The sequence below is a fragment of the Bos javanicus genome, chromosome 4 (genome assembly GCF_032452875.1).
Source record: "Bos javanicus breed banteng chromosome 4, ARS-OSU_banteng_1.0, whole genome shotgun sequence".
Taxonomy (NCBI): Eukaryota; Metazoa; Chordata; class Mammalia; order Artiodactyla; family Bovidae; genus Bos; species Bos javanicus.
Genome location: NC_083871.1, coordinates 26,938,878 through 26,962,932, shown reverse-complemented (window position 1 = coordinate 26,962,932; position 24,055 = coordinate 26,938,878). Strand labels below are relative to the sequence as shown.

Here is a 24,055-nt window from a genome sequence, read left to right as displayed (position 1 = left end):
GAGAAGTTTTTTCTCCTCTTTTCAAATCATCTTCCTTTTCCTTTATATATCACCTATGCCTAATTTAGTATCTGCCCCTAAATAAGGCAGCCTTATCTAACTTTCAGAAAACCTGTGCATCTTTTTTTGAAAATACAGGTTTGTGAGTATGGATTTGGGAATGCAGAGAAGCTGGTGGAAATCATTTCCAGAAACATTGTTGGTTTTTGTGGAAAGGGCATCAGACTTTGAGGACACTGACTCATTCTAACCAGCTTTGCAATCATAGGCAACATTTCTGATCATCAGCTTTCTTATCTGTTGAGTGGGATTGGTGATGTTTATCCAATAGGATTGCTGTGGAGATTTAATGAAGTGATATGTGTAATGCACCTAGCACAGTGCAGGACGTGTAGATTCTCTAAATTCTGAACCTGTTAAAAACTTTTTTCTCTATATATAGGTAGTTTCCTTGCTTTGAAGTTTATGTAATTTACCATTTAGGTAGACTGAAAAGAAAAACATTTTCTACAAAGATTATCGAATTTTTACCCAATTAGCAATCTACTAGTTAGGAATATTTTATTTTTCTCTAGTAGGTAGACTTCAACCTGTACTTGAAAATATTGGGGTTTGTTTATTCTTCAACATAATATCCCCTTTAGTCCCTATCATGTTCATTTTTGTTTGGAATGGGTAAAAAATAAAGAATACATGAAAATACATTTAGGTTTATTTTTTATTAGAAGAAATGAGTGCTTATTGTACCTTTAATGTATACTTAGTAAGCAGCTCTTAAAATAACTCTAGGAAATTCAGTGAGCTGATACTTTTTTTTGGTAACGCACCTGTACAAGAAGAGAAAACTTTATTCCGTTTTAACTTAATTTTTTACTTCTATGTAAGGATCTTTAACATAGTGAGTGAATAGATGAGATGTTAATCTGCAAAAACTTGTATTTATAGGAGATAAATACTGTGAAACTGGCAGCAAACTTTGGGAAACTTTGCACAGTCCCCCTGGACAGCATTCTTGTAGACAATGTTGCACTACAGTTTTTTATGGGTAGGTAAATCCATTTTATAAAAATAATATAACCCTCAAGTTTTTTTATAATTGTATATATTGTTAAATTTTAAATACTTGATATTAGGCATGCCATATATATCTCTCTTCCACTCCTCATTTTCTGAAATACCCCCATTTTTTTTAGAAACCATAGGGATAGAGATTTGTTTGGTTTTAAGGAAATAAATGCTTATTGTAGTTCCAATGTGCATTTGCTAATATGCTTTTAAATAAACCCCAAGAGATTCTACTATGAATTTTAATTATTTGAGAAAGAGACTTTATCAGAAAAGTATGGTATATATAACCTGCTTGTATCATTTTTGTGCATGAACGGGGGAAGGGTCTTATTTTTATACCATTTTATATATAAATGTTTATTGATTTTATTGTTACATCAGAATTGCTTTTATCTAGGGGATGTTCCCAGCAAAACTTCCTGAGTCTTCATATTCATGAACAAAAAGAAATGCATGGCTTATTGAAGAACCCAATCCTTATTTTTAATACATGTAATATAATAGTAATATTATGATTAATAGTTTTTATTGAGAATGGAAGCTGAATGTTGTTGAAGTAGTTTATTTCTGATGAAGCCTTCCCTGGCATCTTTATTCCCAAGAGGTGTTTTCATGAAAAATCAGATGTTTTTTAAAATGCACTTCCATTTCTTTTTTCTGCATAATTGGTCTCTTCAGCTTAACCAGTTTATGATATGACTTTTTTTTTTAACCTCCAGCATTTTCTAAACATGTTCAAAATGCAGAGTTTTAAGTATTTGAAACTTTCAAATACTTTCTTTCTTAACTTGTCTTACAGCTGTATGCACTCAAAAATCTGTGACTTTAATATCTCTGTTGTTATGAATTTTGTTTGATAGACTACATGCAGCAAACTGGAGGTCAGGCACATCTCTTCTTTTGGATGACAGTGGAAGGATACCGGGTTACAGCCCAACAGCAGCTAGAAGTTTTATCAAGTCGTCAGAAAGATGGAAAACAGCAAACCAACCAAACCAAAGGTCTTTTGAGAGCAGCTGCTGTTGGAATTTATGAACAGTATTTATCAGAAAAGGTGAGGATATACTTTGATTTATTTGAGGATACATTTTCTTTTCTTCTTTGACAGTGTCATTAATAATGGTAGATTATTAATAATTAAAATTAATAATACTGGCAAAGAAGATAATAATGATTTGTAGTACTTGTAAATATCCATTGTTCATGCTGCTATGCACAACTGTCTTACATTGCCTTGTTTTATCCTGATAATAGTATTTTGTATATTATTCTCATTTTATAGGTGAAGAAATTGATTAAATTATAAAATTGAAAAAAAAAAAAAAAGAAAGAAAGAAAATTGAATTAACCTGTCCAGGGTCATGTGGATACTAAATAACAGAGTTAAGATTCAGGGTCACACAACTTTAAATAATAGGAAGTAAGAGGTAAACCTTGAAAACAGTAACTAAAACAGAGCTGGAGTGGCTATACTAATATTAGATAATAAATTTTAAGACAAAAAACGTTACTAAAGAAACAAGGAACATTTTATAATAGAAAGGTCAATTGATCAGGATGATAAAACAACAAAGCCCACACATACATGGAGAACAAACTGACAGAATTGAGGGAGAAATAGACAATTCAACAGTAATAGTTGGAGACTTTAATACTCCCTCTCAAAAACTGATAAAACAGTTTGATAGAAAAATGACCAAGGATGTACAAGAATTGAACAATACTTTAGACCAATTAGACCAAATACATCTGTAGAATACTTCTCCTAACAACAGTTTTATTTTCAAGCATACACATAGAGTATTCTCCAGGATAGATCATGCTGCTGCTGGTGCTAAGTCGCTTCAGTCGTGTCTGACTCTGTGCGACCCAGTGGATGGCAGCCCACCAGGCTCCTCTGTACCTGGGATTCTCCAGGCAAGAATACTGGAGTGGGTTGCCATTTCCTTCTCCAGTGCATGCATGCATGCTAAGTCGCTTCAGTCGTGTCCAACTGTGCGACCCCATAGACGGCAGCCCACCAGGCTCCTCTGTCCACAGATTTCTCCAGGTAAGAATACTGGAGTGGGTTGCCATTTCCTTCTCCAGGATAGATCATAAGTTAGGCCATAAAACAACTCTCATTTTAGAGGCGTTAAAATTATATATAAGTGTGTCCGTTTCTCATAGTAGAATTAATTAGAAATAAAGAACAAAAGGGATTTGAGGAAATTTATAAATATTTGAAAATTAAGCAACAAATTTCTAAATGTTGTCTGTGTCAAAAACGTCAGAAGGAAATTAGAAAATGTTTTCAATTGAATGAAAATGAAGAAAACAATACATCAAAATTTATGGGATGCAGTTAAAGAAATATGTAAAGGCAAATGTGTAGCTTTAAATGCCTGATTAGAAAGAAGAAAGATGTCACATCAGCAATATACATTTTCATCTTAAAAATCTAGAAAAAGAAAAGCACGACAAATCTAAGCAAACAGAAGGAAGGAAATAGTAAAGATCAAAATGGAAATCAGTGTAATAGAAAACAGAAAGACAATAGTGAAAAACCAGTAGTACAATCAAACACTGTAAAATGAATAATGAAATTTAGAAACCTTTAGCTCAGTTGGCCAAGAAAAAAAGATACAGATCACCAGAATCATGAATGAAGGAGGAAGCATCACCACTGACTATAGAAATTAAAGGGACTACAAGGAAATACCGTTGTTGCTTAGTCGCTAAGTCGTATCCAACTCTTTTCAGTTCAGTTCAGTCGCTCAGTCGTGTCCGACTCTCTGCGACCCCATGAATCTCAGCACGCCAGGCCTCCCTGTCCATCAGCAACTCCCGGAGTTCACCCAGACCCACGTCCATCGAGTCAGTGATGCCATCCAGCCATCTCATCCTCTGTCGTCCCCTTCTCCTCCTGCCCCCAATCCCTCCCAGCATCAGAGTCTTTTCTAATGAGTCAACTCTTCGCGTGAGGTGGCCAAAGTACTGGAGTTTCAGCTTCAGCATCATTCCCTCCAAAGAAATCCCAGGGCTGATCTCCTTCAGAATGGACTGGTTGGATCTCCTTGCAGTCCAAGGGACTCTCAAGAGTCTTCTCCAACACCACAGTTCAAAAGCATCAATTCTTGGACGCTCTGCCTTCTTCACAGTCCAACTCTCACATCCATACATGACCACAGGAAAAACCATAGCCTTGACTAGACGAACCTTTGTTGGCAAAGTAACGTCTCTGCTTTTGAATATGCTATCTAGGTTGGTCATAACTTTCCTTCCAAGGAGTAAGCCTCTTTTAATTTCATGGCTGCAGTCACCATCTGCAGTGATTTTGGAGCCCAGAAAAATAAAGTCTGATACTGTTTCCACTGTTTCCCCATCTATTTCCCATGAAGTGATGGGACCGGATGCCATGATCTTCGTTTTCTGAATGTTGAGCTTTAAGCCACGTTTTTCACTGTCCACTTTCACTTTCATCAAGAGGCTTTTTAGTTCCTCTTTTTTTAGTTCCAACTCTTTTAGTACCCCATAGACTATAGGCTCCCAGGCTCCTCTGTCCATGGGATTTCCCAGGCAAGAATACTGGAATGAGTTGTGATTTCCTTCTCCAGGGGATCTTCCCAACCCAGATATCAAACCCTGTATTGACAGGTGGATTCACCCCTGAGCCACCTGGGACGCCCCATAAGGAAGTATTACAAACAACTTTTTGACAACAGATTAGACAATTTAGATGAAATGGACAGATTTCTGGGAATACACTAATTGTCAGACTGACTCAAGAAGAAATAGAAAATACAGTAAATGAATTTAATTAATAATTAAAAATCATCTTTCAAAGAAAAGCCCAGGCCTAAATGGTTTTATTAGTGAATTCTATCATATATTTCAAGAGGAAATAATACCAGTATTTCACAAACTCTTCCAGAAAAGAGAAAAAAGAAACACTTTACAACTCATTTTATGAATTTAGTGGTATTCTCATATCAAAGACAAAGACATCATTTAGAAAAGTACAGACTGATGTCCTTCATGAATATGGACAATAATCCTCAAGAGTCACACTCCAGTATTTTTAATGACTATGCTGTAATACCTTTTAATTCATACTTATTAGCACAGAATTATATTTTAATTTTAAGTATATATATTATTTGGAAACCACTCATTTGTGCGTATGCTTACATTTTTGCCTTATGAAATATATTGTATTTAAAAGAGTACACAGTTTTAAGAACAATAGTATAGCAAATGCCTTTATACACTCCATTCAGCTTTAGAAGTAGAACGTCCATTGTATTTTAAAGGGCTTCCCTTGTGGCTCAGCTGGTAAAGAATCCACCTGCAATGTTGGACACCTGGGTTCAATCCCTGGGTTGGGAAGATTACCTGGAGGCTACCCACTCCAGTATTCAGACCTGGAGAATTCCATGGATTGTATAGTCAGTGGGGTCGCAAAGGGTCGGATACGACTGAGTTACTTACCTGTATTTTAAAAGATCCCTATGTTAGCCTTTGCCTGTCCTTACTTTCTTGCTTTCTGATGAAGCCAGTTTTCTCTAATTATTCACTTACTTTCCCATGTAGTTTTCCTGTACCTATATGTTCTAAATAATACTACTGCTTCAGCTTTATGAGATTTTGACATTACAAAAATGTCAGGAGAGATAACTTTAGACATTTGCCTTCCAGATGGCTGTCATTGTTGCCAGCAGTAGAAAAGATGCCACTGTTGGCAGTAATCATATTTTTTTTAGCATGGAACAAGAATAATATCCATCTTTCATTTGAAAATATATCAAGAATGTGTGTGGTGAAAAGAATTACAGTAAACAGAAATTTATATGATTTTTCTCTAAAACTATTGAATGGTTTTTGAAGGGACTAAAATTAACCTTGAAATAAATGTACAGAACTGAGTACATGTAGGCTATAGCAAGAACTCATACAATGAAGAAAATAACTCATTTTTTGAAAATAAAGCTATTAAGAACTCAGATATCACCAGAAAGGAACAGCCAGCTTAAACAGTTTCCTCACTCTCTTTAATAAAACTATAATTTCTTTGGAATGCTCCTTTATTCTCACATGTTTAAATGATCTATGCGTTTTAGAACCATTTTCCTTGAAAAGGAGAGGTTGTTAACTTATGACATCCTTTATGCTTTGAAGTACTTAAAAAATGGGTGTTTTAGACATGGGCAACCTATATGATGAATTCATACATGCAGAGAACCTGATGGACAAACAGCTGGTCTACCAAACGTGGAGATACAAAGTTGATGGACACTTTTTTTGGAAAGCTGGAAACAAATCCCTGTAGGTCTAAAAACCTGCTGTTTTTAGTGAGTAAAATCCCATTATTCTTTGCCTAAATGGTTTTATTGAAAGGATATTTCACTTGATGTCATGACATTGCAGTGGTAAGAGAAATAAATGTGATAAAGGCTCAAGAGCAGAGCCAAAAGTCATAGTGAATTTTATTTTATAGTTGGTTGTATTTAGTTATACCACTGTATAAAATAGAGGGTTGTCCTGAAGACTGCAGGCAGATCAGAAAAAAAGGCACACAAAAATATCCTACAAGATCATAGAATAAAAGGTAAATATAATTGTTTATTTTTATTAAATACAAATGTATCTATTAGTCCTATTACATGTATAATCTTTTAAATAGTCTTAGATTTATATATTTTAAGAATAAACAGTGGTACTGCCTACCAATTTTAAATTTAGGTGAAAAGTTTAAAAAATGTTAAAATAAGTTTCTATATCAGCGAACAGGAATATTATTAAGTAAATTGTTTTGTTTTCTCAAACATATTTTTTGTTTAGTCCTATTAATTATCCGTTGCCACTGTTAACTAGTCGTTTTGTTTAAATAACTACATTTGTGTAATATGGAAGTAAGCAGTACAGATTAATAGGTAATTTTGGAAAAAACATGCAATTTTTGTATTTTTATGTTAACGTAGTACCATATGTGCAAATATTTCTTCTATATTACTGTTTTTTTTTTTTTTTAAGGGACTTGGTTAGTTATGCCCAATGTTAGCTCTCTGAAAGTATTGCTCACCATACATATTCCAAGGATAAGGCTTAATCCAATTCTGTGTACCTGAGATTATAGAAAAAATTAAGCTAGATAAATTGAAAATGTTATTTTCAAATTTGTCTCTTACTTCCTAGAAACTGAGTTTAGTGAGCTCAGAGGGCACATGAAAGGACAGAAACTAACTTAAATCATGTTCCTCTCTGATCTTTGTCACATAGCTGAAGCTGTTGAGTTCTGTCCTTACTTCAGGGTGAGAGGGGTCGGGGGGAGGCGGGGAGGGAACACCACACACATACACAAACAAATAATAGACAAGTGTCCTTTTCTTCTTCCTCCAAAAACCCCCTCACAAGAACCAAAAAAGTACCACCACACTACCTCCCTGAGTTTACTTCTAAGAGTGTTGAATTAACAAGGGGACATTAGAAGTTGTATAGCCCTTATGCTGCACATTCATACCCTCCTGTTTACTTACTTAAAAAAAATTTTTTTTTAATTTTGTTCAAGAATGGTTGGTACATAATATTGTGTTAATTTCTGCTGTACAGCAAAGTGATTCATTTACACATATACACATTCCTTTTTCATATTTTTCTCCATTATGGTTTTTCACAAAGTATCGAGTGTGATTCCCTGGGCTATACAGTAGGACCTTGTTGTTTATCATTGTATATATACTAGTTTGCATCTTCTAATCCCAAACTTCCATTCCCTCCCTCCTGCATCCTCTCTCCCCCTTGGCAATCTCAGGTCTGTTCTCTGTGTTTATGAGTCTGTTTCTCTTTTGTGAAGTGAAGTCCCTCAGTTGTGTCAGACTCTTTGCAACTCTGTAGCCTACCAGGCTCCTCCCTCCATGGGATTTTCCAGGCAAGATTAGTGGAGTGGGTTGCCATTTCCTTCTCCAGGGGATCTTCCCGACCCAGGGATCAAACCCGGATCTCCCAGGTTCTAGGCAGATGCTTTACGTCTCAGCCACCAGGGAATAAGTTCATTTGTGTCATGTTTTGCATCGTGCATAAAAGTGATATGGTAATTTGTCTTTCTTACTTGGGTTAGTATGATAATCTCGAGGTCTATCCATGCTGCTGCATATGACTTTATTTCATTCCTTTTTATCTCTGAGAAATACTCCATTGTGTATGTACCACATTGTCTTTACCCTTTCATCTCTCTATGAACATTGAGGTTGTTTCTATGCCTTGGGTATTGTGAATAGTTCTACTTTGAACATAAGAGTGCATTTACCTTTAAATTACAGTTTTATCTGGATGTATGCCCAGGATACTTACATACTTTTTCTTCTCTTCTTGATTTATCTATTCTGTTCCTTAGATAGTCTTAACAGCACAGAGAAATTGCTTAAACAATGCATTTTTTTGTTATTGTCTCTAAAAGTTACCATCATTTAATCACTCATTTATTCTCCATATCCTTAAGACTTAAAAATACAAAAGTTAACATGCTGAGTAATGTCTGTAGTGTCTGTCACATTATGCAGCTTGAGATGAAAGTTATTGAAACAAAGTAACTTTTCGAACTTTTTCTGTCCCTTATCATGCTGATACTTTGCTGCAGTATTATAAAACTGAATTAGGATAAACATGGTCTCTTTTAAGTGCCATTCAAAAGGATTGTTTCTAGTGTGAAATGATAAGTAGCAACATGGCATACTCTTTTGACATTTTATTAAATACACATCTAAGACTACTGCATGCTCAACGCTAACTGGTAGTGACAGTTATTTCCTATGTGCTGGACACATAAGTCTTACATAAATCTCTTTTCATCCTCACTATAATCATATGTAGTGTTTATCTCCATTTTACAGATTGAGTTAATCATATGTAGTGTTTATCTCCATTTTACAGATTGAATAGGTGAAGCCTTGTGAGAGGAAACTTGCTCAGCAAAAGTTAAGATTTAAATCCACATTTGTCTAACAAGTCTGCTGTGTAGTACCTCATGGCCAGAAAAATGCTAGCTCTGATTTCAGCCTTTAAACATCAAGGTGTCACTTACAAACCAAGGATTTTTTGGCAGTTACTTTTAGTACTATGATTCCATTATTTAATTATCCTACTTTGGCTCCCTGATGCGAAGAGCCAACTCAGTGGAAAAGACCCTGATGCTGGGAAAGATTGAGGGCAGGAGGAGAAGGGAGCGACAGAGGTTGAGACGGTTGGATGGCATCACTGACTCAATGAATATGACTTTGAACAAACTCAGGGAGATAGTGAAGGACAGGGAAGCTTAGCATGCTGCAGTCCATGGGGTTGCAAAGAGTCAGACGTGACTGAACAACAAATTATTTAATTCTACTATGAAGGCTTAACTTGGATTTAGAAATTTCAAAGATCAATGCTACTTGTATTTTTCTCTGTTTGTCAGGCATCTCCGAGAGTTACTGTTGATGATTATTTGGTAGCAAAATTAGCAGATACTTTGAATCATGAAGATCCAACCCCTGAAATCTTTGATGACATTCAAAGGAAGGTATTATGTACAACATTTATCACTATATCTTTTTTGAAAACAATGTATATGTCTATATGCATGTAATTTGTCTGTAAAAGGTTATTGAAACGTTATGAAAGTACAGTGTGATAACTAAAAAGATGTGTTATGGTAATAATACTTCACAAAATAGCCAGTTTTTCTTTGCTTATTTACTGTAGAAATGCGGAAAATCCCTGTGCTGGGTTATTTACTTTGAATCTGGCTGAAGTGACAGATACAGATTCTAGAATTTTATGAATAGATGATGTATAAATAACAGATTCATTTATTTTAATATGTGCTTTGAGCCTTTATTTGGATTTGTTTCTTAGAGAACACTGCTTTGTAGAGCATTATATATAACTGCTGTCATGTGACTTGTTTTGCAGTAGGACTCTCTTCAGTATAATTTAGATGCTAGAGGGGCCAGAAAAATATCACTAGTTGTGACATAGTCTTATTACTGACATCTTATAAATATGGAGCCTATAATTCATTACAGTAATACCTCTGTCTACCTTTTGTTGAAATCTTATTATTGGAAATTAGTACATTATTTGTATTAATGATTGAATATCTTGATTTATTTCAATAAGGTGTATGAATTGATGCTTCGAGATGAAAGATTTTATCCTTCCTTCAGACAGAATGCACTTTATGTGCGCATGTTAGCTGAGCTGGATATGTTAAAAGATCCTAGTTTCAGAGGATCAGATGACGGTGATGGAGGTAAGGTAGTGCACATTGTACATTTATCCATTATATATGTATATTCCTGTATATATTCTGCTTACCAAATAGCATAAAAATGTTCTTAAAGCTGAAATATAAATTGTAATATATTTTAAAATCCATGAATAAATGATGAAGTTTACTTACTTAAACTAAATTAAAATGTTAAAATCTGATAACAAATTAGAACATAACTGTTGAGCCTAGAATTCCTTTTTTTTTTTTTAATTTATTTTTTAATTGAAGGATAATTCCTTTACAGAATTTTGTTTCCTGTCAGACATCAAGAATCAGCTATAGGTGCACCCATGTCCCCTCCCTCCCAAATTCCCTCTCATCTCCTTCCTCATCCCACCCTTCCAGATTGTTACAGAGCCCCTGTTTGTGAGTTTTACAGCAAATTCCCATTGTCTTATTTTACATATGGTGTTGTAAATTTCCATGTTACTCTCTCCATACATCTCACCCTCTCTCTGTTCCCCTTGCCCTGTGTCTATAAGTCTGTTCTCTGTGTCTGTTTCTCCATTGCTGCCCTGAAAATAAATTCACCAGTGCCATCTTTCTAGATTCCATATATATTCATTAGTATATGATATTTATATTTCTCTTTCTGACTTACTTCACTCTGTATAAGCAGCCCTGGGTTTGTCCACCTCATTAGAACTGACTCAAATGCATTCCTTTTTATGACTGAATAATATTCCATTGTATGTATGTACCACAGTATCTATATCAGTTCATCTGTTGATGGACATCTAAGGTTGCTTCCATGTTCTAGCTGTTGTAAATAGTGCTGCAGTGAACATTGGGTTACATGTGTCTTTTTCAATTTTGGTTTCCTCGGGGTGTATGCCTAGTAATGGTATTGCTGGGTCATATGGTGGTTTTATTCCTAGTTTTTTAAGGAATCTCCATACTGTCTTCCATAGTGGCTGTGTCAATTTGTATTCCCACCAGCAATGCAAGGATTCCCTTTTCTCCACATCCTCTCCAACATTTATTGTTTGTATACTTTCTCATGATGGCCATTCTGATGGGTGTGAGGTGATATCTCATTGTAGTTTTGATTTGCATTTCTCTAATAGTGAGCGATGTTGAGCATCTTTTCATGTGTTTGTTAGCCCTTTGTATGTCTTCTTTGGAGAGATGTCTGTTTAGGTCTTTTCCCCACTTTTTGATTGGGTTGTTTGTTTTTCTGGTATTGAGTTGTATGAACTGCTTGTATATTTTGGAAATTAATTCTTTGTCAGTTGTTTCCTTCCCTATTACTTTCTCCCACTCTCAGGGTTGTCTTTTCACCTTGTTTGTAGTTTCCTTTGCTGTGCAAAAGCTTTTAAGTTTAATTAGGTCTCACTTCTTTATTTTTATTTTGTTTCCATTACTCTAGGAAGTGGGTCATAGAGGATCTTGCTTTAATTTATGTCATTGAGTGCTCTTCTATGTTTTCCTCTAAAAGTTTTGTACTTTCTGGCCTTACATTTAGGTCTTTCATTCATTTTGAGTTTATCTTTGTGTATGGCATTAGGAAGTGTCCTAATTTCCTTCTTTTACATGTAGCTGTCCAGTTTTCCCAGCACCACTTATTGAAGAGGTTATCTTTGCCCCATTGTATATTCTTGCCTTCTTAGTCAAAAATAAGGTACCCATATGTGCATGGGTTTATCTCTGGGCTCCCTATCACATTCCATTGGTCTGTATTTCTGTTTTTGTGCCAGTACCATACTGTCTTGATGACTATAGCTTTGTAGTATAGACTGAAGTCAGGAAGGTTGATCCCTCCAGCTCTATTTTCTTTCTCAAGACTGCTTTGGCTATTTGGGGTCTTCTGTGTTTCCATATGAATTGTGAAATTTTTTGTTCTAATTCTGTGAAAAATGTTGTTGGTAATCTCTGTGAATCTGTAGATTGCATTTGGTAGTATAGTCATTTTCACAACATTTATTCTTCCAACCCAGGAACTTGGTATATCTCTCTTTCTGTTTAATGTTGCCTTTGATTTCTTTCTTCATTATAATTTTCCATATACAGTTTTTTTGTCTCCTTCAGTTCAGTTCAGTCGCTCAGTCGTGTCTGACTCTTTGTGACCCCATGAACGGCAGTACGCCAGGCCTCCCTGTCCCATCACCAACTCCTGGAGTCCACCCATCCATGTCCATTGAGTCGGTGATGGCATCCAACCATCTCATCCTCTGTCGTCCCCTTCTCCTCCTGCCCTCAATCTTTCCCAGCATCAGGGTCTTTTCAAATGAGTCAGCTCTCCACATCAGGTGGCCAGAGTATTGGAGTTTCAGCTTCAACATAATTCCCTCCAGTGAACACCCAGGACTGATCTCTTTTAGGATGGACTGGTTGGATCTCCTTACAGTCCAAGGGACTCTCAAGAGTCTTCTCCAGCACCACAGTTCAAAAGCATCAATTCTTCGGTGCTCAGCTTTCTTTATAGTCCAACTCTCACATCCCTACATGACTACTGGAAAAACCATAGCCTTGACTAGACAGACCCTTGTTGGCAAAGTAATGTCTGTGCTTTTGAATATGCTATCTAGGTTGGTCATAACTTTCCTTCCATGGAGTAAGCGTCTTTTAATTTCATGGCTGCAGTCACCATCCACAGTGATTTTGGAGCCCAGAAAAATAGTCGGCCAGTTTCCACTGTTTCCTCATCTATTTGCCATGAAGTGATGGGACCAGATGCCATGATCTTAGTTTTCTGAATGTTGAGTTTAAGCCAACTTTTTCACTCTCTTCTTTCGCTTTCATCAAGAGGCTCTTCAGTTCTTCTTTACTTTCTGCCATAAGGGTGGTGTCATCTGCATATCTGAGGTTATTGATATTTCTCCTGGCAGTCTGATTCCAGCTTGTGCTTCTTCCAGCCCAGCGTTTCTCATGATGTACTCTGCATATGTTAAATAAGCAGAGTGACAATATACAGCCTTGATGTACTCCTTGTCCTATTTGGAACCAGTCTGTTGTTCCATGTCCAGTTCTAACTGTTGCTTCCTGACCTGTATACAGGTTTCTCACGAGGCAGGTCAGGTGGTCTGGTATTCCCATCTCTTTCAGAATTTTCCACAGTTTATTGTGATCCACACAGTCAAAGGCTTTGGCATAGTCAATAGGTAGGTTTATTCCCAGAAGTTTCATTCTTTTTGTTGCAATGTTAAATGGGACTGATTCCTTAATTTTTCTTTCTAATTTTTCATTGTAAGTATATAGAAATGCAAATGATTTCTGTGTATTGACCTTGCATCCCATGACTTTGCTAAATTCACTGAATAGCTCTAGTAATTTTCTGATAGTTTCTTTTGGGTTTTCTATGTATAGTATCATGTCATCTGCAAGTAGTGAGTTTTATTTCTTCTTTTTCCAGTCTGGATTTCTTTATTTCTTTTTCTTCTCTAATGACCTTACCTAAGACTCCCAAATCCCGTGGACGGATGAGCCTGGAAGGCTGCAGTCCATGGGGTCACTGAGAGTCGGACACTACTGGTCAACTTCACTTTCACTTTTCACTTTCATGCACTAGAGAAGGAAATAGCAACCCACTCCAGTGTTCTTGCCTGAAGAATCCCAGGGACTGGGGAGCCTGGTGGGCTGCTGTCTATGGGGTCACACAGAGTCAGACACGACTGAAGCGACTTAGCAGCAGCAGCAGGACTCCCAAAACTATGTTGAATAATAGTGGTAAGAGAGGACATACTTGTCTTGTTCCTGATCGTAGAGGGAATGCTTTCAGTTTCTCACCATTGAGAATAATGTTTACTGTGGACTTATCATATATTGCCTTTACTGTGTTGAGGTAGGTTCCATCTGTGCCCATTTTTTGAAGCGTTTTTATCATAGATGGGTGCTGAATTTTGTCAAAGGATTTTTCTGCATCTGTTGAGATGTTCATATGGTTTTTATCTTTCAGTTTTTTAATATGATGTATCCATTGATTGATTTGTGTATATTGAAGAATTCTTGCATCTATGGAATAAACCCAACTTGATCATGGTATATGAGCTTTTTAATATGTTGTTGAATTCTCTTTGCTAGAATTTTGTTGAGGACTTTTGCATCTGTGTTCCTCAGTGATACTGACCTGTAATTTTCTTTTTTGTGTGTTGTCTTTCCTGGTTTTGGTATCAGAGTGATTGTGGCCTTGTAGAATGAGTTTGGAAATGTTCCTTCCTCTGAAGGTTTTTTGAAGATTTTCAGAAAAATAGGCATTAGCTCTTCTCTAAATGTTTGATAGAATTCCCCTGTAAAGCCACCTGGCCCTGGGCTTTTGTTTTTTGGGAAATTTTGGATCACAGTTTTGATTTCATTGTTTCTAATTCGCTTGTTCACAATTTCTTTTTTTTCCTCATTCTGTCTTGGGAGGTGGAACTTTTCTAAGAATCTGTCCATTTCCTCTAGGTTGTCCATTTTATTAGCCATATAGTTGCTCATAATATTCTCATATGATCCTTTATGTTGTCTGTTGTCACCTCTACTGTTTTCATTTCTAATTTTGTTGAATTGATTTTTTCTTCCTTTTTTTCTTGATGAGTCTGGCTATTGGGTTGTCAATTTTATCTTCTCAAAGAACCAGCTTTTAGTTTTATTAATCTTTGCTATTGTTTCCCTCACTTCTTAATTTTTTCTCCTCTGATCTTTATGATTTCTTTCCTTCAACTGACTTTGGGATTTTTTGTTCTTTTTCCAGCTGCTCTGAATGTAGACTTAGGTTGTCTCTTCAATGCTTTTCTTGTTTCTTGAGGTAGAATTGTATTGCTATAAACTTTCCTCCTTAGAACTGCTTTTGCTGAATCCCATAGGTTTGGGGTTGTCTTTTCGTTGTCATTTGTTTTTAAGAATCTTTGGATTCTTTAAGAATCTTTAAGAAATCTTAATCTTTAAGAATTATTTCTCCAGTAACCTCTTTTTTATTTAGTAATGTATTATTTAATCTCCATGAGTTTGTGTTTTTTGCAGTTGTTTTTTTCCTGTAGTTGATATATAGTCTCATAACATTGTGGTCAGAGAAGATACTTGATACGATTTCAGTTTTCTTAAATTTACTGAGGCTTGATTTGTGACCCAAGATGTGGTCTGTCCTGAAGAATATTCCATGTGCCCTTGAGAAGAAAGTATATTTTTCTGCATTTGGTGGAAAGTCCTGAAGATATCAGTGAGGTCCATTTGGTCTAATGTTTCATTTACGGTTTGTGTTTCCTTATGGATTCTCTGTTTTGATGATCTGTCCATCAGTGTCAGTGGGATGTTAAGGTCTGCTACTCTTACTGTATTACTGTTGATTTTCCCTCTTACGCCTGTTAGTGTTTTCCTTATATATATATTGAGATGCTCCTATGTTGGGTGCATAAATATTTACAATTTTATGTCTTCTTCTTGGATTAATCCCTTGAACATTGATGTTGTGTCTTTCCTTATTTCTCATAATATTCTTTATTTTAAAGTCTATTTTGCCTGAAATAATGATTGCCACTCTGGCTTTCTTTAGGCTTTCATTTGCATAGACTCTCTTTTTCCATCCTTGTACTCTCAGTCTGTGTTTCTGTAGGTCTAAAGTGGGTCTCTTGTGTGCAGCATATATATGTGGGTCTTGTTTTTGTATTCATTTAGTCCATCTGTATCTTTTGGTTGGTGCATTTTATCTGTTTACATTTAAAGTAATTTTTGATATATATGTTCCTGTTGGCATTTTCTTAATTGTTTTGGGTTTGTTTTTGTAGGTCTTTCTTTTCTCTTGTGTTTACTGGCTATGTAAGTCCATTTGGTATTTGTTGTAAGGCTGGTTTTTTGGTGCTAAATTCTCTTAACTTTTGCTTGTCTGTGAAACTTTTGATTTCTCCAATTTTGAATGAGATCTTTGCTGGGTAAAGTAATCTTGGTTATAGATTTTTTTTCTTTCAATACTTTAAATATATCCTGCCATTCAGTTTCTGCTGAAAGATCTGCTGTTAAGCATATGGGTTTTCCCTTGCTGCTTTTAATATTCTTTCTTTGTATTTAATCTGTGTTAGCTGTATTAATATGTATCTCGATGTGTTTATCCTGTAAGGGACTCTGTGCTTCTTGAACCTGATTGACTGTTGCCTTTCCCATGTTGGGGAAGTTTTCAGCTATAATTTCTTCAGAAATTATCTCAGTGCCTTTCTTTTTTTCTTACTCCTCTGGATTCCCCATAACTCCAATGTTGGTGTGTTTAATATTGTCCCAAAGGTCTCTGAGGCTGTCCTCAATTTTATTCATTCTTTTTCCTTTATTCTGCTCTTCAGCAGTTACTTTTACCATTCTCTTTCAGCTCACTTATCCATTCTTCTGCATCAGTTATTCTGCTATTGGTTCCTTCTAGAGTATTTTTAATTTCAGTAATTGTGTTATTTATACCTGTTTGATTATTTTTTATTTCTTCTGTGTCCTTGGTGATTGTATTAACTGTGTTATTTCTTGCATCTTTTCCATTCTATTTCAAAGACTTTGGAGTATCTTTACTGTCATTATTCTGAACTCTCTTTCAGGTAGATTGCTTATTTCATTTTTGTTTATTTGGTCTTGTGACTTTCTGTCTTATTCTTTCATTTGTGCTGTATTTCTCTGTCTTTTCTTTTTTTTTCTTTTTTCTAACTTGCTCCACTTTCCCAGGCTTTAGGGTTGTATTCCTTCTTCGTTTTGGTTTTGGCCCTGGGAGGGAAAGGTTGTTGGTCTGAGTGGCTTGTATTGACTTCTTATTAGGGGTGACTAATGCCTGTGTTCTAGTGGGAGGAGATCAAGCAGGTAGGTAATTACAGAAATAATGGGACATATACATTCACTTCCACACATACAGTCATAACGAAAGTATTCTAAAGAAAAGAGTACAGGGGATAGACTTAGTGAACAAGGGAAACCAAACGTGATATTGATCAGTTAAAAGCAGAGCTAACTAATGCTCAGTCTGGAAAACTGAGCCTAAGCAGATTGCCAACTGGGGAATACAGCAAAGAGAGCACAACAATTTAACTTACATAGTGAAGAAAGAAAGAGTGAAGGAAAAAAGGGAAAAGAAAAGAAAAACAAAGAGGAGAAGGGCGAGAAAAGAGAATTTTTCTTAAAATTCTTGAAGCATGTTTTCAAAGGGATTGTCACCCCAGTATTTTTATGGTAGTTTCTTTTTTGCTTGTAAAGTAATAATTGCCATGATTAATGATAGGATCATTGAGAAGATTAAATGAGGTAACAAGTGATGATTCTGAGAATGTTCCATAAACTATAAAACATTGTAAAAACATTTTTTTTCTGTTTTTAATTGTATTCTGTTCCAAATCCTGTATAATATAAGCTAGAAGAAGCTACAAGTCATTTATTCCAGTCTTTCAGTTTTCTTCTGTTCACATTGTGTAGTGAATAAAACAGACTTTAAGAGTGATAACACTTTGATTTTACTCTTTTTCTACTACTTATTACCTATGTGATGTTGGCCAAACACTTAATTTCTTTAGGCCTCATTTTTCTCAGTTATAAATGTAGACTATTATTCTTCTTGTAGTAATATCCTACCTCAGAGTTGTCACATTTTAATGGAATTCTATATGTAAAAATGGTATATAAACCAAAACACAAATATCGGTGTTTCTTCATAGTAAATAATTGGCTATTTAAGAATAGTGCGAGAGGCAGCCCTTAGACAGTTTGCAGACTTTAGGCCTGATGACCATTTTTACTAGTGATTCAATGCAGAAGTACTTACTAAACTCTAATGAAGTATCTAGGATTTGATAAAATTTCTAGCAAATAACCAATGTAAATACAAAGTAAATGGGAAAGACTTTACTAAGTATTTAAGAGAGTGCTTTAATTATGTTCATTTACTTATAAATAGAGTTAATGGACAGGACCACTTAAAGTTGGAGATATAATAGATGTAATTAAGTGGTTAGCACTGCTTTAGCAAATGCCTCTATTTTGGAAACTTTCTAGCCTCCCCTCTTTTCTACTCATCCTCCCCACTCCTTATTCGATATTAGTGAGACTTTACTTTTTAAGTTATAGAAGAAATATAGTTACAAAAATTTGTATGTTACAATAGCTTTTATATTGATTGATGATCTAGTATCTTGGTTATTTGTAAAACTGAAATAGTATTCTGTTAACTGTATTTGATTGCTTAATGGAGGGAGTTTTCTATTTTTAAGAGTACTTCTCTGCCAGCTCAATAGTAAAATCAGTGTACTTCAAGTTTATTATATATTGTATCTATTTACTATCTCTGTTGAAAAATCTTTTACAGAGCTGATATGAAATTTGTAGTAGAAACTCTTCTTCCTTAAAGGACTATTATAAATGTTTTCATTGTATATTTTAATTTTGTCTACTTTAGAAATTTGCTTAGTGTTGTGAAATGGAATTGCTATCTGACCCAGAAAGAAAGAAGATAAATTAAATCATAAGCAGCTAATTTATAAGCATCCATGTATTATATAATGATCATAGTAGCAATATATTCTGTGGGAGTAGTTTTTGATCCTATAGTGTAAAAACTCTTCCAGAATCTTCTAAACTGACTTTTAGCTTCCATTTATATTTGTCTTGTGACTGATTATTATTTATGTGATCTCAAACTTCCCAAAATGTCATACTTATTTAAAACACAAAGTAGATTAAGAGGTTTGTTTTTTTTTCCCCCTGCAGCTGATTTTGATCTGAATCAAATGAACTTTTCTTTTATGTCAGCCATTGAGTAGTCCCTCACACTGGAATCATTGATTGTAGTTTGGAATTAATATATACACATATATCTTTTATCTGTCTGGGACATTGCTTGCTTTTTAACATTCCGTGTCCTAATTAATGAGCTCTTACATGTTTTGTAACTGAGAAATTGCCTAATACTTTTTTGAAACCATGTTAAGAAAGTATATGTAATCATGGGTATAACTTGAAACATTTTTATTAAAAATGGGTTTTATGTGTATTTGTGAGTGTTTAGGTTTTAGGCATTTGCTACAAGTTTTTCAAGTAGTAATGCTTATAATTTTCTTGTTTGTATAGGATTAATTAAAATAGACCTTATATCTTCTGGTTATAAATTCATTTTCTGACTTTTAAAAATTAAGCTTCCTGATACTTTGTGTATTTTTTAAAGTCTTGAAATTCTGGCTGCTTTTTAGACATTTTGAAATAATGATTCAATCTAGTGTTCAATGTGTAGCTGCCCCCACCATTTTTTTTAATGTGGGTTAATTGAGCACAAAGTTAGTGGGTAAAGTCTTACCATGTATAATAATATCCTGTGGTAGTTTTTCTTTGTTTTAGAAGAAATTTCATTCCTATTTAATTAAATTTCATTCTTATATAACTAAACTTCTGTAAGTAGGTAGGTAGCTGGATGGCTTGCTTACCCATGCTCTCTCTCTTCTGTCTTCCTTGTCTTTTTCCGTGAGATTGCCTTCTTTAGTTAGTTTAGCTCTAAGTTATTTTAAGGGTAGATATTTTTTCCTTTATTAAAACAAATTCACAGCCTTTTAAATATTTAAATTATGCTTTCCCTTTTAAATTTTAATTTCAATCACATTTTTCCTCATCGTGTTTCTTTTGTTTTCTAATATTTTTAAGCAGTTGTTAAAGTCTTGATTAAATATAGATCTCCATTGGCTTTAGACAATCTAAATTTCTGAATCTTATTGGTAAGCAAGAAGGTAAACCATGCCTTGTTTTGCTCCTTTGTTCTTGTTTAGTTGCTAAATTCTGACTTTTTTGCAACTACATGGGCTGTATCCCATTAGGCTCCTCTGTCCATGGGATTTCCCAAACAAGAGTACTGGAGGGGGTTGCCATTTCCTTCTCCAGGGAATCTTCCCAGTCCAGGGATCAAACCCATGTCTCCTGCCTTTCCAGATGGGTTCTTTACCACTGAGCCACCAGGGAAGCCCCTGTTTTGCTCCTAGTTTTTCTTTTGACATGTCTTTGGTGGGAAGACTTAAGAGGTGGGCAGCCCAAAGAAGGTAAGAGGTATATAATTGAATAAGGAGGATAGAGAAATATTTTTTTTATCCATTCTAATTATCCTAGGAATTTCCTATTTTGTGTTCAGAGCTTTGAGAAACTGAGAAATGTTCTTGGACAGTTAGAGGTGTTGAAGTTGGAAGGCAACACTAGCTACCTCTGTCAATAGTAATAGAAATTTCCTTTGAAGATGCATCTAGAGATCCAAACTATAAATAATATCTAATATGCTACAAGCCATATAATAACTTTAAACTGTTTATGAATATTGCTTTGCTGTATATTCCTTTGTGTTTTTACAAAGTGATATCTTAATTGATAACTTAATTTGATCAGATATATACTAAAATTCTGAGGGAAAAGATGTTAATTTTAATAATTACTCTAACATTAATTTTTAAAAATAATTTCTAGTTGCTTTTTAATTAAATGACATTACTCATGGAATTTAATGTGTCTTTTGTTCTATTAATTGTGTATTGATTTAAGAATCTAGACTACAGCATTTTTGATACAGACCAGCTGTGAATAAGTGGACTTTACAGGTTTAATAAACAACTTTTTATCTTTCATATTAAAGAATAATTTTATTTGTAATATTAATCCAGTGAGACAGAAGTAACAAAATACCTCTGACATTTCCTGGTGTGAAATGTCATTCATTTCAAATGACAATTTCAGATGTCATTCTGTGGTGTTTACCTCATGTTTACATTTATATTAGACAATTTAATATGATACTATGAGAATAAAATACATAAAATGCTTTTTTTTGTACGTAAATGCCTTTTTGGGGGAAAGGGGAACAACTTAGGTACATAACTGTTTTCACTGAAATAACCTGGCTTAGAAAACCATGAAAACAGGTTTTTGGGAGTAGTGTACCACAGTTTTCTTTCTTGTTCTTTCTTGGCTTCTGTGGCTTTCATTCTCGGTGTTTGAACCTTAGATAGCTAAAGCACTGTTGGAAGAGTTTTTGACTGTATACTAAGTTGGATCTTCCTTCTCACAGAATCTTTTAATGGGTCTCCTACAGGAAGCATAAATTTGGTAAGTACTGTTATGACTACTTTAATTCTTAAAGTGGCCTGAAAATAATATGAAAAACTGAGCCTTAACATATGTAAATAAATGATGTATTAGAACCCTCAAATCATCCTTTATAAAAAGCTGTTGCACTTTTATAGAAATATTAAATTCACATATAAGGGATCTGTGGATTAGAACTTAATGAAATGAAGTTTATTTTCTTTTTAAAAAATGGATTTAAATCACCTGCCTGATTTAGTTGCAAGTGATAATAATGATTTCATTATTTTCAACCTCAATATTTAATATTTCACTCTGATCAGTGCTATGATGGGCAGTAAATTTATGACACATAAATGTTTACATTGGAATTAGTTTTTTCTTCTTGTAATTAGAAAAGAAATAAAAAACTGGTTGGGATGCCTGAAAACCTAAAGATATTTCTTAAGGTCCACACTAACAAGTTCAGGTTATTGGGAAAAAAAAAAAAAAAACACATTTTTTAAGCTTAGAGGGTTTTACGAGAATTAAGCAACTGTATTCTGTGATTACAGGTTTAAGAATGACACATTTTTAGCATATAAACTTCATTGGCATTTCAGATATTCAAGGTGAAATGTGAAATAATAAACATTTCAGTTCTCTTATATATCCATGCTTGCCATTGAGTACCTTGTTTCATAAAATACTACTAGAGAGAAATATTAGTGTTGTGTGCAAGTTTCAGTCCAGAATTTGTTCAGGATGGAGAGAGAGTGTTTGCTTTGTTTTCCCTTCTACTACCTACATGACTTTTTCTTTTGAACTTTTTGTAATAGATAAGTAGTTGAGAGGTCCATTGTTTTATGTTCCTTAGTATGACATTTATTTCTAAAATGACCTTATTGTATAAATGTTCCATTATTGTACAACGTATAACCTTTAACAAAACACTAAAGCAAATCAGCAATAGTGTTATGTCAGATATTTTGTAATGTTTTAAGTATTTTCCTAAATTATCTGGTATCATTACCATTTGCTTAACTCTTATGACAAAAAGGAATAGCTCCTGGAGACTGAACAGTGTTAGCAATATAATGCCCATTAGGAAGAAAAAGTTTCCAAATATGATGAAACTTTTCCTTGCATTGAAATTTTTTAGTACTCATGTTTGTAGTTCTTGTACAAGTGTTTGAACACTATTAAAAAATATTTTTTTCTTCATTCCCTATCTGGAATAAATGCTTTTTCAAATAAAAGAGATTCCTTTTATCCTATAGTGATATAAAGCAAAACAGTCTGTGAATTGAAAAAGGTGACACTTGACATCAATGACTTACAGTTTTTGTTTTTCACACAAATCTGTTAAATCCAAGCTTTTAAGTAGCTGGAGTCTTTTGGATTCTTTTTTTTAAATACTAAGATAAATTTGAATAAACAGTTGAATTTTAACAATAGTTTGATTACAAAAAATTGTTCTTTATCAGGTTTTTTCATATTTAATGAAGATAATATTTATTAATTGGATTAAAATTATAAACTGGATCATTATAGTTTATTCCAGCAAACTAAGCAAAGAAAATATTTACTGTGGTGGTTTACTCATTTTGTGATTGAGGTTAGCACATAGATTATATAAGCATTTAGAAGTGCCATTGTAGTTCTGTTTGCTGAATTGATTATCATAGTAAATTTCAATTTTTGGTTTTTAACCTAGCATAATGTTACAAAAAACACTTCTTTTTTTGGCAAGAAGTTCAAGAATCTTAACCCATGGTCACTTTGCAAACTGTATTTTATTTCAGGACAACATTAATGCACTTGTTTTGAAATCACAGTTTTCTTTGATTAATCAGTACTTATACTTCTAAATCACAGTGTAGTTCCATGGTTATAATGTTATCAGTTGTAACTTTATATAGTCTAGTTGATATTTACACATGCATTATAACTGTGGCTAATGGTTAAGAGACATTTCATTGAATTTTTTCATCATACTTATTGCAAATATTAATTGCATATTTTATGTGTGCTAGAAAAGGCGTTTATATACAGAGTTTTTCAACGGCTTCTGCCTTGCATAGTATAAGATGCTAACATGGTTAAAGTAATAAGAAAGCAACATATAACTTTTTATATGTTTACCTACAAAGGAAGGTTACCAGTAATAATAATGCTTTTTTGAAAAGGGTGATTGTTTTATATTCCCTGTGCTAGCTTATAGTTAGAAGAAGATTACAGTAGATAACAATTTTAAATTTTGTAGACTATTCCATTTCCTTTGGGGTTCTATCTTTTATGTAAAAATAATTCTAAAACAAAGGTTCTGCTATTTGTCAGAATGTTTTGTTGTAGTCAGTTAAAAAGTAAGTGCATTCTAATTCTTTTCAAAGTATTTTCATTCACATTATATCCTGATAGAGTTGTAGAACAGATATTACACCATTACCATTGGGAAAACTGAAATACAAGAAAGACTTACTGATATGGCTAAAGTCTATTAAGGTGATCAGTGGCGAAGTCTGGACTAGATCTAATTTAATTGAATAGTTTTCCCACTTGACTTGTGGATCGTCTGTATGGAGTTACCAAATTTTGTTTCTTCTGATGATCAGTCTTTAGTGGATAGAATTTTGGCTTTCTTCTTAGGATGCAGTTGCTTAATTTTAAATGGCTTTATGTCATATCATGCATAAAGGTCATTTAGATGACTCATGAATAACTGGTAATACCACATTA

The 24,055-nt window shown here is 34.2% G+C and overlaps 1 protein-coding gene across 8 annotated transcripts in view; it reads left to right on the top strand.

The window, feature by feature from the left end:
• Positions 1-24,055, top strand: part of SNX13 (sorting nexin 13) — a 148,512-nt gene that overhangs the window by 92,836 nt on the left and 31,621 nt on the right. For all 8 annotated transcript variants that reach the window (XM_061413643.1, XM_061413641.1, XM_061413642.1 and 5 more), the window contains 5 exons: positions 946-1,045; positions 1,929-2,122; positions 9,497-9,601; positions 10,201-10,333; positions 21,321-21,358. In XM_061413643.1, the coding sequence (XP_061269627.1) occupies positions 946-1,045; positions 1,929-2,122; positions 9,497-9,601; positions 10,201-10,333; positions 21,321-21,358 (570 nt within the window). The remainder of the gene's footprint in view (positions 1-945; positions 1,046-1,928; positions 2,123-9,496; positions 9,602-10,200; positions 10,334-21,320; positions 21,359-24,055) is intronic.